We start from the raw sequence: 15,054 nt of genomic DNA, 5'->3' as shown, positions 1-15,054 counted from the left end.
TCATACTCACACTGGTCATCAAGCATTCAGCTTTTCTAATCCTTTTTTCCAGGTCTTGGTCCATAGCCTTGTATATTATAGTATTCTGAATAGTTCTTAAATGTCATAAGGATTCCCGCCTCTACCATCTTGTAGGGAGTGAGTTCCAGGTATCTACAACCATCTGACTGAAAAATATTTTTCCTAAAATCCCCTCTAAGCTTCCTGCTCCTTATCTTAAAACTATGCCCCTGGTTACAGATCCCTCTACTAAAGGAGAAAGGTTTGTAAAATCATGAGGGGCATGGTTAGGGTAAATAGTAAAGGTCTTTTCCCTGGATTTGGGGAGTCCAGAATTAGTGGGCATTGGTTTAGGGTGAGAGGGGAAAGATTTAAAAGAGATCTAAGGGGCAACTTTTTCATGCAGAGGATGGTGCGTATTTGGAATGAACTGCCCGAGGAAGTGATGGAGGCTGGTACAATTACAACAATTCAAAGGTATCTGGATGGGTATTTGAATAGGAAAGATTTAGAGGGATATGGGCCAAATGCTGGCAAATGGGACGAGATTAATTTAGGATATCTGGTCGGCATGGACGAGTTGAACCAAAGGGTCTGTTTCCATGCTGCACATCTCTATGAATCTATGACCTATCCTGTCTATGTCACCCCTCCCGCTCCCCCTCCCCACCACCGAACTTTGTGCACCTCAATAAGATGCCCAATCAGTCTTCTCAGTTCTGAGGAAAACAATCCAAGCCCTCTTTAGTTTTGCTTCATTGTTAAATCCCGCCAGCCCAGGCAACATCCTGTTGAACCTTTTGTGCACCCTCTCGAGTGCAATCACACCTTTCCTTTACCGTGGTAAACAGAATTGCTGACAGCATGCCAAGTGTGGCCTAACTAATATTACATACAGCTTCATCATAACATCTTTGTTTCTATATTCAATGCCTTGATTAATGAAGGCAAGCAGCCTGGATGCCTTCTTCACTACCTTATCTATCTGTTTACTGCCTTCAAGTAGATGAAGATTATCCTGAACCTATGTGCTTCCAAGTGTCCTAACATTCAATGTGTATTCCCTTGCCTTGTCAGTCTTTTCAAAATGCATCGCCTCACATAGAGTCGTAGAGATGTACAGCACGGAAACAGACCCTTTGGTCCAACCCGCCCATGCTGACCAGATATCCCAACCCAATCTACTCCCACCTGCCAGCACCCAGCCCATATCCCTCCAAACCCTTCCTATTCATATACCTATTCAGATGCCTTTTAAATGTTGCAATTGTACCAGCCTCCACCACATCCTCTGGCAGTTCGTTCCATACACGTTCCACCATCTGCATGAAAAAGTTGCCCCTTAGGTCTCTTATATATCTTGCCCCTCTCACCCTAAACCTATGCCCTCTAGTTCTGGACTCCCTGACCCAAAGGAAAAGACTTTGCCTATTTGTCCTATCCATGCCCCTTGTAAACCTCTATAAAGGTCACCCCTCAGCCTCCGACGCTCCAGGGAAAACAGCCGCAGCCTGTTCAGGCTCTCCCTGTAGCTCAGATCCTCCAACCCTGGCAACATCCTTGTAAATCTTTTCTGAATCCTTTCAAGTTTCACAACATCTTTCCGATAGGAAGGAGACCAGAACTGCCCGCAATATTCCAACAGTGGCCTAACCAATTGTCTGTACAACCGCAACATGACCTCCCAACATCTGTACTCAATACTCTGACCAATAAAGGAAAGCATACCAAATGCCCTCTTCACTATTCTATCTACCTGCGACTCCACTTTCAAAGAGCTATGAACCTCCACTCCAAGATCTCTTTGTTCAGCAACACTCCCTAGGACCTTACCATTAAGTGTATAAGTCCTGCTAAGATTTGCTTTCCCAAAAAACAGCACCTCGCATAGCCATAGAGATATACAGGATGGAAACAGACCCTTTGGTCCAACTTGTCTATGCTGCCCAGATATCCTAACCTAATCTAGTCCCATTGGCCAGCATTTGGGCCATATCCCTCAAAACTCTTCCTATTCATGTACCCATCCAAATGCCTGTTAAATGCTGTAATTGTACCAGCCTCCACCACTTCCTCTGGCAGTTTACTCCATACGCACACCACCCTCTGCACGAAACAGTTGCCCCTTATGTCCCTTTTATATCTTTCCCTTCTCACCTTGAACCTATGCCCTCTAGTTCTGGACTCCATCGCCCCAGGTGAAAGACCTTGTCTGTTTATTCTATCCATGCTCCTCATGATTTTATAAACCTCGATAAGGTTACCCCTCAGCTTCTGACGCTCCAGGGAAAACAACCCCAGCCTATTCAGCATCTCCCTTTTGCTCTGAGGATTAAATTCTATTTGCCACTCATCTGGCCAACCCATCTATATCATCCTATAGTCTAAGGTTTTCTTCCCTGTTTCTGTCATCTAAGAACTTACAGATCATATCTCCTACATTCATGTCTAGATCATTAATGTACATAACTGTGTAGTACACCACTAGACATAGACTTGCAGAGAGAATGGTAACCATGACACCTTGAGGTTCATTGGCAGTACCACTGTTTAATTCCCACTATCAACATCTTGGGGGTCACCATTGATCAAAAACTGGCTGGACAAGATATACTATGGCTACAAGAACAGGTCAGAAGTTAGGAATTCTGCGGTAAGCAACTCAATGCCTGCACACCATCTAAAAGGCGTTAAGTCAGGAGTGAGTTGAGATACTCTCCACTTGCCTGGATAAATGCAGCTCCAATAACACTGAAGAAGCTTGACACCATATAAAGTGGATAAAGCAATCCACTTGGCACACCATCCACCACTTTCAGCACTCCTTTCAACTATGATGCACAGTGACAGCAATGTGCACCATCTACAAGATGCACTGCATCAAGTCACCAAACAGCTCCAAGCTCCAACAGCATGTTCAAACCTGCAAGCTCTACCTATTAGAAGGATGAGGACAGAAAATGCATGGGAACACCACCTACAAGATCCCCTCAAAACCATAGGGTATCCCGACTTGAAAGTGTACTACCAATCCTTCAATGTTAGTGGGTCTAAATCCTGGAACTCTCTCTCTAGCTGCACTGTGGGTGGCCCTACACCTCAAAGACTGCAGTAGTGTAAGAAGGCAGCTCTCCACAACGTTCTCCAGAGCATTAGGGAAGGGCAATAAATATTGGTCTAGCCAGTAACGCAACCCATGAACAAATTTTTTAAAAATAAGCTTAGCAAGGGTATACATTACTCATAATAACAAAGCAAATAACTGCAGAGTCTGCAGACATTCATCTTTGATATACAAAGTCAAAGCAGGCACTTCAACATAAAGTTATTTTAACAAACACTTATGTTAAGTCTGTGCACAACACACTTGGAGAACAGGAAGGCTGGAAAATGGCAGAAGTTCCAATAAAGTTAGAGTCCATTTCAATCTCTGAAACAATATCTAGAAGCATCTCATCTTTTTCCTGGGCAGCAATTAGCCGTTTGTGATAAAATTTCATTTGAATAATCTATCACATTAACACAATGTGCCATGACAACTGCAGAATCAGTGCACATTTCAACCAGCATTCACTACAATTATGTGCAATAAATATTAACTGATCAAAATTATTGTAAAGCAATTCACCAGTCTCTGCTTACTCATTTCACTTAGTAACTGTTGGACCTGGGAGCATCTTCAAGAAGTAAACTACAACATCCAATCTTGTAATAATAGAAACAGATATCCTACAACAAGGTATCGAAAGATGAGAACATTGATTTTGTATCGGTAACATTCAGAAGAAATGCAGATATTACCTTTTTGTAAATTGCTGGGAGCCATAAACAATGCAATTGTAGCCAGTCTACTTTACTCATGCAGTACAAACAGAATAGAAGACACAGCTTTAAAACGCATTGTAGGGAACTAAGTTGATTACAATTAATCAGTTAAAAATAAAGCTGCAGGAATTCCTACTGAATAATGAAACTGCATGTCAAAAAGCATGCTTTCAGAATTATCAAATTCTTCCTCCGATACAAACATTCCCAAAATTGATGAAGTGATGGGGCACTGTGTCATCTGTGAAGCAGGAGACCATGGTAGGCATCTTCTGGTCCTGGTGGTGATCTTGGAGATGGGAAGCACCATCCAATCCCAAGACCTCTGCAATCCAGAAGGACAAGAGTAGCCAATGCATAGGTACATCATCACCTGAAAGTTTCCTTCCAAGCTAGAAACAATCCTCCCCTATAAATATATCATTGTCCCTTCACTGTTTCTGTCTCAAAAACCTTGGGTTCCCTTCTGAACAGTACTATAGTGTACCTTCACCAGATGGACTGCAGTAGTTCAAGGATGCAACTCACCATCACTTTATCAAGGTAAATAAGGCATATGCAATGAACGCTGGTTTTGTCAATGCTGCTTATACCTCATGAAAGAATAAAAATTATATGTTGTGAAGCAAAAATATAATATGGTGGGAGTTCAATATATTGAGCCATTTGGCAATTAGTTTACTACAGATCAAACATCTTGTATTATTATGTTGTATTGAGGGTGGCACATATCTGGGTGTTGATCAGAGACTGGTCTAAGACTGAATTATTTTCAAGCAAGCTCTTACAGTTTTGTGTTTTCATCCAGTTCCCCTGTTACTTGAATTCCGTAGAACCTCTGCATGTTAGCAATGGCATTGGAGAGTGTCTGCGCTGATCTCATCGTGGACATTCGTAGGCCACCTTGAGGAATGTATCCATACGTCTGTAGCCAAGACTAAAATATAAACAAACAGACTGGTGTACGATCTAATTAATTCAATCATGTACATACTTGCACCAGAACAGTGATTAAAATCAGTTTGACAAATGGATAGAGTGGTGGATTAATCATAAATGAGCCTTAACATCTTAACAGACATTCATTACAGTAAATCCTCTGTATCTGCAAAATCATGAATTTTTTGGCCTATCTGTGCCAAAAAAAACCACCAAAAACCAACACTATGGGCAAAAATCGCTTATCTGTGATTTTGAACTATTTTTAACCTATTTTTAATGAGCTCTGCACTCACGAATTTCATCATTCATGGGGGTTCTCAGAAACAGAAACCTTGCAGATACGGAGGAATGACTGTTTAATCAACAGAATGGCAATGACAATGTGTAACAACGTTTCTATCAAAACCATCATAATCATTGTTAGTCATGTCGAACAAAAGTAAGTCCATCTGCTGATGCCATCATTCAAGTCTGCTTGTTTCGCTCATGCTCAATGTGCATTAACAGACCACAGATTCAGCAAACATCCAAGTAAAACCTCAGAATAAAATCATAAGATGCCGAAAAGGCTGAAATAATATTAGAAAAAGTACTGCAGTAAAAGAAAACATGATCTCAACTGACGGCTACCAGGTGAGTTGGAGGGGAAGGGAGGAGGAAACATGTCATTCAGGCAGAACAGTTGTGGCTTTGGTTGTTTGCAGGCTGGCATACTTTGAAAGAAAGACAATCTTTGATAAAGATAATGACTTTGACTTATAGGTCTTATTTTTGACTTGGAAATTCTCAGATTCACTTTCTGCTACAACTGTACTAGAAGACCAACTGTTCTTGGTAAGGATTCTGTCCATACTTCATAACCTGTTTCTTACATTGCTTGAACCAAAGCTGCAAGTGGCTCTTAAATGAGGCAGCAATCGGGGTACAGAGCTGTGAATGACATGTATGCTTTTGTACATCACCTAAAAGGGGAGATAATTCAAAATAGCAGGAAAATATACATACATATACATCTTTAAAGGCCAATGTAAAATGAACCCTCTCTGTCTCCGTTTAGGAGAGACTTTATGATTTGGTGTTAAATTCCTGAGTCATCACATTTTCCCAACTATAACAATAATAGTTCAAAGGATTTTACAGTCAAGACAGGAAGATGATGTTGAGACGGCAACCACATCAACTATGATATTACTGAACAGCAGTAGGCTTTGAGCAGGCTCAGTGTTGAAAGACTTACCCTAACTCTTAATTCCTATGTTCCCTCAAGTAACCTTTTTATTAAATATAAAACATATTTAAGTTTGAGGAAGCAACATAGTACATTTACTTAGTAAAAATGCTTTTAACATTTAAGTTAGAAAGTGCTAAATGTAAAATAATAGAATAGCAGGATTGGTCTCGAAACTGCTGCTCATGTCAGTGCTTCAAGAATCTAAAGATTCTCAAACTGATGACAGATTCCTTTCTGGCACTTCTGGTGAGACCCTTTCTTATTCTCATGCTTCAAGGGCCAATTGTTGTCATGCTTACACTAGAGGCATTCAGAGTGAACAAATTGTATGGAACATCACTCAAAATCTAATGCTGTTTTGGTAGACAATCTGTCATTATCGATTTCCTGTATTATCGTGGGACTTTCAGGTGAGGTATTTTTGACTTTTAGTGGAAGCAATTCTTACTGTGCTGTTGGAGAATCTCTCAAATATTGTTGGCAGTCAGAAGGGAGTGATGCTGTTTTTTCCAAGGAGTTCAGTAAAGTCTGAGGATGCCTCACAAAGTGCTATCCAAATATGGCTGGTAGAAGGCTGCTGACTTTCATACGAGATACTGCAGATGGCCTTACAGAACAGCCTTGAACAGCTGTGGGCCGTAACAGCCTGGCTTCAAACTGCATCACATTAGCTTGGGTGAAGCAATCTGGACGGGCTGGCTAAGGGACATCAGTACTACTAGAAAAGCAGTAGTAATAGGATCAAGAATGCTGTCCTTCTGAGAGAGAATAGTGGATCTGTGTACTTCAAAGCAACAGCCACTTTCTCCAAGATGATGTCAGCAATCTTAGTAATCTGCAAGGGGATAGGTTACTGGACTGCCTTGAAAGCCATCAAGGAAAGCCTTGAAGCACTGACGTTGAGAGTCATGATGGTAGCAGCACTGCAACAAGCAAGGATTGCATGGCAACATATTCCAATCTTATAGCCTCAGTCTGCAATTCTACTGTAGAATTCAAGTGTTAGGTGGCTTCTGTACACTGTGCCACAATAGAAGCCAAGGCTTTAGTCACCAGATGTTGAAACATGGAATAGGCCACCACTTCAACAATGGAAAGGAAGATATAATTTTCACAACCTTCAGTATCTGGAAGTGGGCTTGGAGGGCATATAAAGCAGGCTGTCAGCACGCAGCATTCCTATCTACCTTGGCTTCAAATGACAGAGGCAAGAAAGATGTCAGGCAGCTTGTCCTTCTTTAGACCTTTTGAAGCCTTTAAGTGACAATAAACTGACTTTTTAGTAGCTCAATACAGTTCTGTCATAAATTTTGAGTCTGTGGGAGAAAGCAGGGGAAGATGAATAGCCTAGCATTTTTCAATGCATCGGCTGTTGTTGAGTGTGAAGGTGTGGATTCTTTCTTTGGGGTCTCCTGTCCTCATTAGGGCTACATTATCCCTTTAGCCTTACCCTTTCAATCTCTAAATGTGAAGCCTCAACATCTGCTAGACTGACCCATTTAAAATTCTTTGACAGACATGTGTTTCAAGATCCAGGTCAGTAATAGCCTTGGGGTCCCAGCAGAGGGCAATACATAATTCTGGTGTGATTGGAACTACAAAGCCCTCTAGAGCAAAACTGACTATCCCAAATTATTGCTGTGGGCAGCCAGATTTCGACTGCTGCACTGCCAACTGGTTTTACAGCTGGGGACTAATCTGTTCCCCTGCAGTAATCTTCCCAGTGAACTCCAAGCATTACATAAAGTCCTGTTCCAATGTAAGTGAGTCATGTGATTTGTTCTGAAAACTGTTCGACAGTAAGCGCCTGAGTGGTTTTATTGTTAGAGATCAAACGCAGGCTTAGATTGTTTTATTGGAAACAAAGTGGGAGATATTTATGAGTGGAGACAATGGCAGCAGGTACTGAGTTTACAATGAGTAGACTCTTGGTTTCCAATGTCACAGAAAGGAGTTATAGTTATGGTGTATAAACAATTATGTTGTAAGCTACCTATTTACATCTAAGATAAAATAGAATTGGCATCAAGGATTGCTAATGAACAGCTCTATTTGAATGCAAGTTTAATATGTTTCATTCTCTGCTCTCCTTACCAACTCCAACCTGTCTTCCTCTGAATGTGTTGCACTTTGTTCTCTCAAGCTGAATTTCCTATATTGTAGAAGTTACCACTGCCCAGAAACTGAACTGGACTACCTATTTAAGTACTGTGATTATGAAAGCAATTCAGAGGTTACAAATCCTGCAGTGACAGACTCACCTGATTCCCCGAAACCTACTTATTATATACAAAGCACAAGTCATGAATATGATGGAATAGTCCCCATTTGCCTAGGTGAATGCAGTTCCATTAACACTCAACAAGCTTGATAGCATCCAGGACAAAGCAGTTTGCTTGATTGGCACAACGTCCATAAACATTCACTCCTTCTATCACAAGCATTCAGTGGCTGCAGTGTATACCCATCTACAAGTTGCAATGAAAGATTTTACCAAAGCTCCTTAGACATCATCTTCCAAACCCATGATCACTACCATCTAAAAGGACAAGAACAGCTGATACATGAACACACTATCATTTGTTAAGTTCCCATGCAAGCTGCTCACCATCCTGACTTGTGAATATTTTTCATGGTGGAAGGGTCCTCTTGGGTCGGTGGGAGAAGAAAAAACGGAGGGCTTGGAGGTCTTTGTCATGGTGGATGGACATGTACAAGGACTGGCTATCCATGGTGATTATGAGGCATTGGGGACCGGGGAACCGAAGGTCATGGATGAGGTGGAGGGCATAGGTGGTGTCCTGAATGCATGAGGGGAGATCCTGGACCAAAGGGGACAGGACGATGTCAAGGTATTCCGAGATAAGTTTGGTGGGGCGGGAGCAGGTGGAGACAATGGGTCAACAGGGCCAGTCAAGTTTGTGAACTTTAGATAAGAGATAGAACAGAGTGGTGCGGACTATGAGGTCGGAGGTTGCCTCTTTGTAGGGTACATGGAACAGTCCATCTTCCACAGTTACACCAGCACCTTTTCCTCCGCGATATCGACGACTGTATTGGCACCACCTCGTGCTTTGACAAGGAGGCTATACAGTTCATCAACTTCAGAAACACCTTCCACCCTGACCTCAAGTTCACCTGGACCATTTTGGACACCGCCCTCTCCTTCCTGGTCCTCTCCATCTCCATGTCCGGCGACTGACTCAACATAGACATCTACTTCAAACTCACCGATTTCCACAGCCGACTGGTCTACACCTTCTCCCACCCTGTCTCCTGTAAAAGTGCTATCCTTTACTCCAAATTCCCTGCCTCCACAGCATCTGCTCCCAGGAGGACCAATTCCATCACAGAATATCCCAGATGGTCTCCTACTGCAAGGGCAATTTCTTCTTCCACATGGTCAATAATGCCCTCCAGTGCATCTCCTCCACTTCTTGCACCTCCACCCTTGAACGTCACCCCTCCAATTGGAACAAAGACAGAAGCCCCCTAGTCCTCACCTTTCACCCCACAAATGCATCATCATCCACCATTTCCACCACAGTCAGACCCCACCATCGGAGATGTATTTCCCTCCCCACGCCTTTCAGCATTCCGCAGAGACCATTCCCTCCAGAACTCCCTTCTTAGATCCACAGCCCCCCACCAACACACCTCCACACCCAGCAGGTTCCCTTGTCACTGACAACTCTCCCCTCACCTCCATTCAAGGCCCCAAATGATCCTTCCACATCCAACAGAGATTTCCCTGCATATCCAAACACCTCGCCTACTGTGTCCCTTGCTCGCGATGTGGTCTCCTCAACATTGGGTAGATAGGATGCTAACTAGCAGTACGTTTCAGAGAACATCTCCAGGACACACACACTAAACAACTCACCGCTCTGTGGCTGATCACTTCAACGCCCCTTCCCACTGCCGGGACATGCAAGCCCTGGGCCTTCTCCACCGCCAAATCCTTGCCACCCGACGACTGGAGGAAGAACACCTCATCTTTGGCCTCGGGACACTCCAACCACATGGAATCAATGTTGATTTCACCAGTTTCCTCATCCCCCGTCCCCCCAGCCTTATCCCAGATCCAACCTTCCAATTCAGCACTGCTCTCTTGTTCTGTCCTACTTGTCCATCTTCCTTCCCACCTATCCACTCCACCCTCCACTCTGACCTATCAACATCACTCCCCCCCCCCCCACCTTCATCGAGCTATCGTATTCCTAGCTACCTTCCCCCCAGCTCAACCCCCCAGACATTTATCTCTCAGCGCTTTTTCGGCACCGCACCCCCCAATATTCTTGATGAAGAGCTTATGCTCAAAACTCTTCTGCTCCTCGGATGCTGCCTGACTGGCTGTGCTTTTCCAGTGCCACACTTTTTGACTCTGATCTCCAGCATCTGCAGTGCTCCCTTTCTCCAATGTTAGGTCAGGTCTAGTAATGAGTAAACTTTGGGTAAGTGCAGCATTCCCAAACAAGCATGTGGACAATATGAAAGCTGCACACTCGCAATTGGTGCTGGAGCAAAATGTGCCCGACTCCTCAACTGCCTTTCTGATTGTTCTGGAACCTGTGGGTTCTTTGTCTCTATCAAGCATTTCCAGTATCCCTGAATCTGAGATGGACATGGCAGATGTTGCCAACTCGATGCCTTTGCCACTTGAAAAGATGAATTTCTTTAGAGCTGTTCCAGGCGCAAGAGACAAGCTGCTGTGCATTACACACCACATGTATCAGAGGCAGATTTGGAAGAATCTGACCCCGCGCTAAAGCACACCAGGATGAACTACGAGAAAAAAGTCTATGTCCTTATACTCAGTGATTGGAATGAGGTTAGTCAGGTGGACCTCACAGAATGTGTGTTCCTTTATTGAAGCTGTGAATCTGGTCCAATCAGGGACCCCAAGCTGACAGTTATAAACAGGAGTGTCCGCAGGGAGTGGAGTGCATCATTCCTCCCTCCAACTCTATTTTGATTTAGTCCCTACCCTCCCCTTCACTGTTTTGATCACACAGCATTGTCCTTTTATGTGAAGGGCAGTGTTTGTCACTGGCCACTCGGGTGTTTTCCTATCTTCCTGGTGGTGGAATTTGAATAAAGATTCGTGCACTTTGTGTCTTTCACTGTGTCTCACACCTGCACACACACACCATGGGTGCTGGGGATAAAATAAGCACTACCGCAGTTAGGAAAAAAAAGAAAAAAAAAGAAAAAAAAAATACACAGGAGTGTCCGCAGGGAGTGGATTGCATCATTTCTCCCTCCAACTCTATTTTGATTTCGTCCCTACCCTCCCCTTCACTGTTTTGATCACACAGCATTGTCCTTTTATGTGAAGGGCAGTGTTTGTCACTGGCCACTCGGGTGTTTTCCTATCTTCCTGGTGGTGGAAATTGAATAAATATTCATGCACTTTGTGTCTTTCACTGTGTCTCACACCTGCACACACACACCATGGGTGCTGGGGAAAAAATAAGCACTACCGCACTTAGGAAAAAAAAATAAACAGGAGTGTCAGGCGTTCTATTCACTCTGAGAACTGGCTCTGAGACAGCTGGATTACTGTTAAGGAGTTTCCACATGTAAATAAAGGGTGACTTGGTAGTGGGATACCTGCTTCTGTGGAGTTATTTCACTGCCTGCATCATCTTGATCAGATATGGGGTAACTGCAGAAGAATATTTTTAATTGATGTTCTTTTTGATGAAGTTAAACATGGCAAGTAAAGTACAAAACATGAACAACCTTTTTTCTGGTCCTCAGAAGAAAAGCATTTTTATAAATAAAGGATTCTCTCAGATAAGATTTATTGACTTGTATCTAATGTCTATATGTTTTGAAGGAAGAATGTAATCATTTTCTTTTCATGTTATTTAGCATATTTTTTTTAATGCCTCTGAGATTGTCCATTATTTATTGTGTCACTGAGACAGCCATCTGTGCTTCTTACAGAGGAGTTTTACATGAAGAATTTTTTTTTCCATGGCCCACAACTCAGAATTTATTATTGGTGCAAAATGAAATTTTATTCCCCAGGAAATCTCAGCCAAAATGTGAAAAAATTCTCAACTTTCAACAGCTCATGCAGTGACTACCAATCCTACTCCACCCAATTCCAAATGCACTTTGTTGAAAGATTGGCTCTTGGCCATTAATCTTTGCCAAAATAATAAAGCATGGATAGAAAATCCACAATTAACTACCTAAAGCTACAGTATTGAGGAGTATAAGGCTATTACACCAAATATGGTTAATAAAACCAACTTGTTTTGTTCCCCATACAAATCTAAGAGCTTGTAACAAGTAAACCTAAAACTTTCCCTGTAGAAACACAACAAAAAGAGGTCTTTCTGCAAAATTCATACCTTTTCTTTGATGTTGTTTTTTCAGTTATTCTAACTGGTTACATCAAATTCTCAAATGTTTTGTAATAGGATAAAATAGGACCTTATTGCATGTATTGTGGGTAAAATAAATTTCAAACTCTATTATTAACTGACTTTTCCTAAAAGTTCAAGAGGGATCACCAAGGGAGTAATGCAAGGAGAATATTAAGTCATCACAAGGAAAGAGCAGAGATGATTTAATGGCCACTATGAACTATTAAAGATGGAGAGAAAACAGATTGCGAATTACAATGAAAAGAGGGATGATCTTAATGAGGTATTTAATTATAAATGCTAAAAACATTTGAAAGAAATGATTAAACATGAGGCAGGTGTTGCATTTGGAGCTATTGTGTAATAGGGATTTCAGAAACTTGAACTAAGTTCCCAATGTCAAACAGAAACAATGTCAAACAAGGGTTAAGACTGCTTCGCAGAACACCTAGATTCTGTCTGTGAAAAACACTCTGAACTTCCAACTGCTTGCCACTTCAACACATCACTGGTCAACATCTCTGTCTCAGGCTTGCTGCAGTGCTCCAGAGAAACTCACTGCAAGCTGGAAGAAAAGCACCTCATTTTTCCACTTGGGAACCCTGCAGCCTTCTGCACTTACTATCGTGTTCAACAATTTTACAGCTTGAGCACCTTTCCCATGATTTCCTCCATGCTACCATATTTTACCCATTGTCAGCCACTAACAGTCACCATTAGCAGCTAATGCTTCCCTCAGACTGACTTCTAACTACTCCTTTGTCTGTCCAACTGTTTTTCTCTTTCTTTGGGTTTTATCTCCATCTATCATTTATTCTCCCCCCTTCCTCCCACCCCAAAAACATCCTTTTCCTAGCGACCATCACTCCTGAAGAAAAATCACTGGACCCGAAACACTAACTCAATTTTTTACTCATAGATACTGCCAGACTTGCTGGGAATTTTAAAGAATTTCTGTTTTCAATTTAAATGTTAACAATATTCGACAGGAAAGGTTCTGAAGTAGTTCGTTATGTCAGACGTAGGAAGTTAATCCATTTTATGAGGTTTTCCAAAGGGGTGTTTTGTACTTATCAGGATACAAAGAATCTTTTTTAAGATTAGATTAGGTTCCTTACAGTGTGGAAACAGGCCCTTTGGCCCAACAAGTCCACACCAACTCTCTGAAGAGTAACCCACCCAGACCCACTTCCCTCTGATTAATACACCTAACGCTATGGGCAATTTAGCATGGCCAATCCACCTAACCTGCATATCTTTGGATTGTGGGAGGAAACTGGAGCACCCGGAGGAAACCACACAGACACAGGGAGAATGTGCAAATTCCACATAGACAGTCACCCGAGGCTAGAATTGAACCTGGGACCTTGGTGCTGTGAGGCAACAGTGCTAACCACTGAGCTACCATGCCACCCAAGATCTTCTGCAGTTTTTCAGATCAAAGCAAAAAATTTATAGGTAACTGTACACATAGATAAGAAAAGTGAAGCAGGTGCCCAGAATTAGCAAAAAAAAAGGGAGCATTGACACTGATATGATCATGAGATCACCAGAAAAACAGGAAGTACTGGAGAAACTCAGCAGGTTTGGCAGCATCTATAGAGAGAAAAATAGAATTAATGTTTCATGTCCTGTGACCCTTCATTCTCCTCTCTCTCGCATTTTAGATATTGGTGATTGCCTTCATGTCCTCCTCTCTTTCCACTATTAGATACTGATGACTGCCTTTGGGTTCTCTCTGCCTCTCACACTTTCAGGTGCTGGAGACTCTCAAAGGGTCCTCATTTCTCCTTTGTAGTCTAATAATATGACACTGACTCAGACGGTCACACACATATAGGAAGGACTGCTGAAAAGAAGAGTGAGCTAAGAGTGACATTAAGGCCTTGTATGACCATATTTGGCATCAAGGAGTCCCAGCAAACCTGGAGTCAATGGGAATCATGGAAAACTCTCCACTGGTTGGAGTCATACTTGGCACATAGAAAGATAGTTACAGTTGTTGGAGGTCAAATATCTCAGCACCAGAATGTATCTCCATGAGCTCCTCACAGTAGTGTCCTCAGCCTAGCTATCTTCAACTGTTTCATCAGTCACCTTCCACCCATCTTAAGTTCAGAAGTGGAGATGTTGCCTGATGATTGCATCACTCTCAATACCATTTGTGACTCTTAAAATACTGAAGCAATTCATATCCAAATACAGCAAGAACTGGACAATATTTGGGTTCCTGCTGAAAATAGTAAAAAAATTTCAGTGCACAAATATCAGGCAATAACTGTCTCCAATAAGAGAGAATCTAACTATTGACTCTTGATATTCAATACTTTTATCATCACCGAATCCCTCAGCATCAACGCTATCAAGGAATCTTGCAATGAGTAACCTAACTCCGGATTCTTGTGAGCCTGTCTGGCATCTAAAAGGCATAAGTCAGGAGTATGATGGAACACTCCCCACTTGCCTGGATGACTGTAACGCCAATAACTTGCAAGCAGTTTGACACTACCTCGATCAAAGCAGTCACTTAACTGGCACCACATCCGCAAATATTCACTTCCCTCCACCGCAGCAGTGTGTACCATCTACAAGATGCACTGCAGAAATTTACCAAGGCTCCTTAGATAATACATTCCAAATCCATGACCAATACCATCTAGAAGGACAAGAGCAGCA

General features: G+C 42.3%; 1 protein-coding gene across 1 annotated transcript in view; it reads right to left on the bottom strand.

The window, feature by feature from the left end:
- Positions 1-15,054, bottom strand: part of LOC122558630 (matrix metalloproteinase-15-like) — a 109,212-nt gene that overhangs the window by 47,768 nt on the left and 46,390 nt on the right. Inside the window, exon 2 of the mRNA XM_087996037.1 lies at positions 4,614-4,762. Coding sequence (XP_087852163.1) covers positions 4,614-4,762 — 149 coding nt within the window. The remainder of the gene's footprint in view (positions 1-4,613; positions 4,763-15,054) is intronic.

Source organism: Chiloscyllium plagiosum, unplaced genomic scaffold, assembly GCF_037043375.1.
Source record: "Chiloscyllium plagiosum isolate Xiang-an unplaced genomic scaffold, Cpla_swu_hap1 HiC_scaffold_17, whole genome shotgun sequence".
NCBI lineage: Eukaryota > Metazoa > Chordata > Chondrichthyes > Orectolobiformes > Hemiscylliidae > Chiloscyllium > Chiloscyllium plagiosum.
Note: the sequence above shows the minus strand (reverse complement) of the source record. Positions and strands in the feature narration are given on the sequence as shown.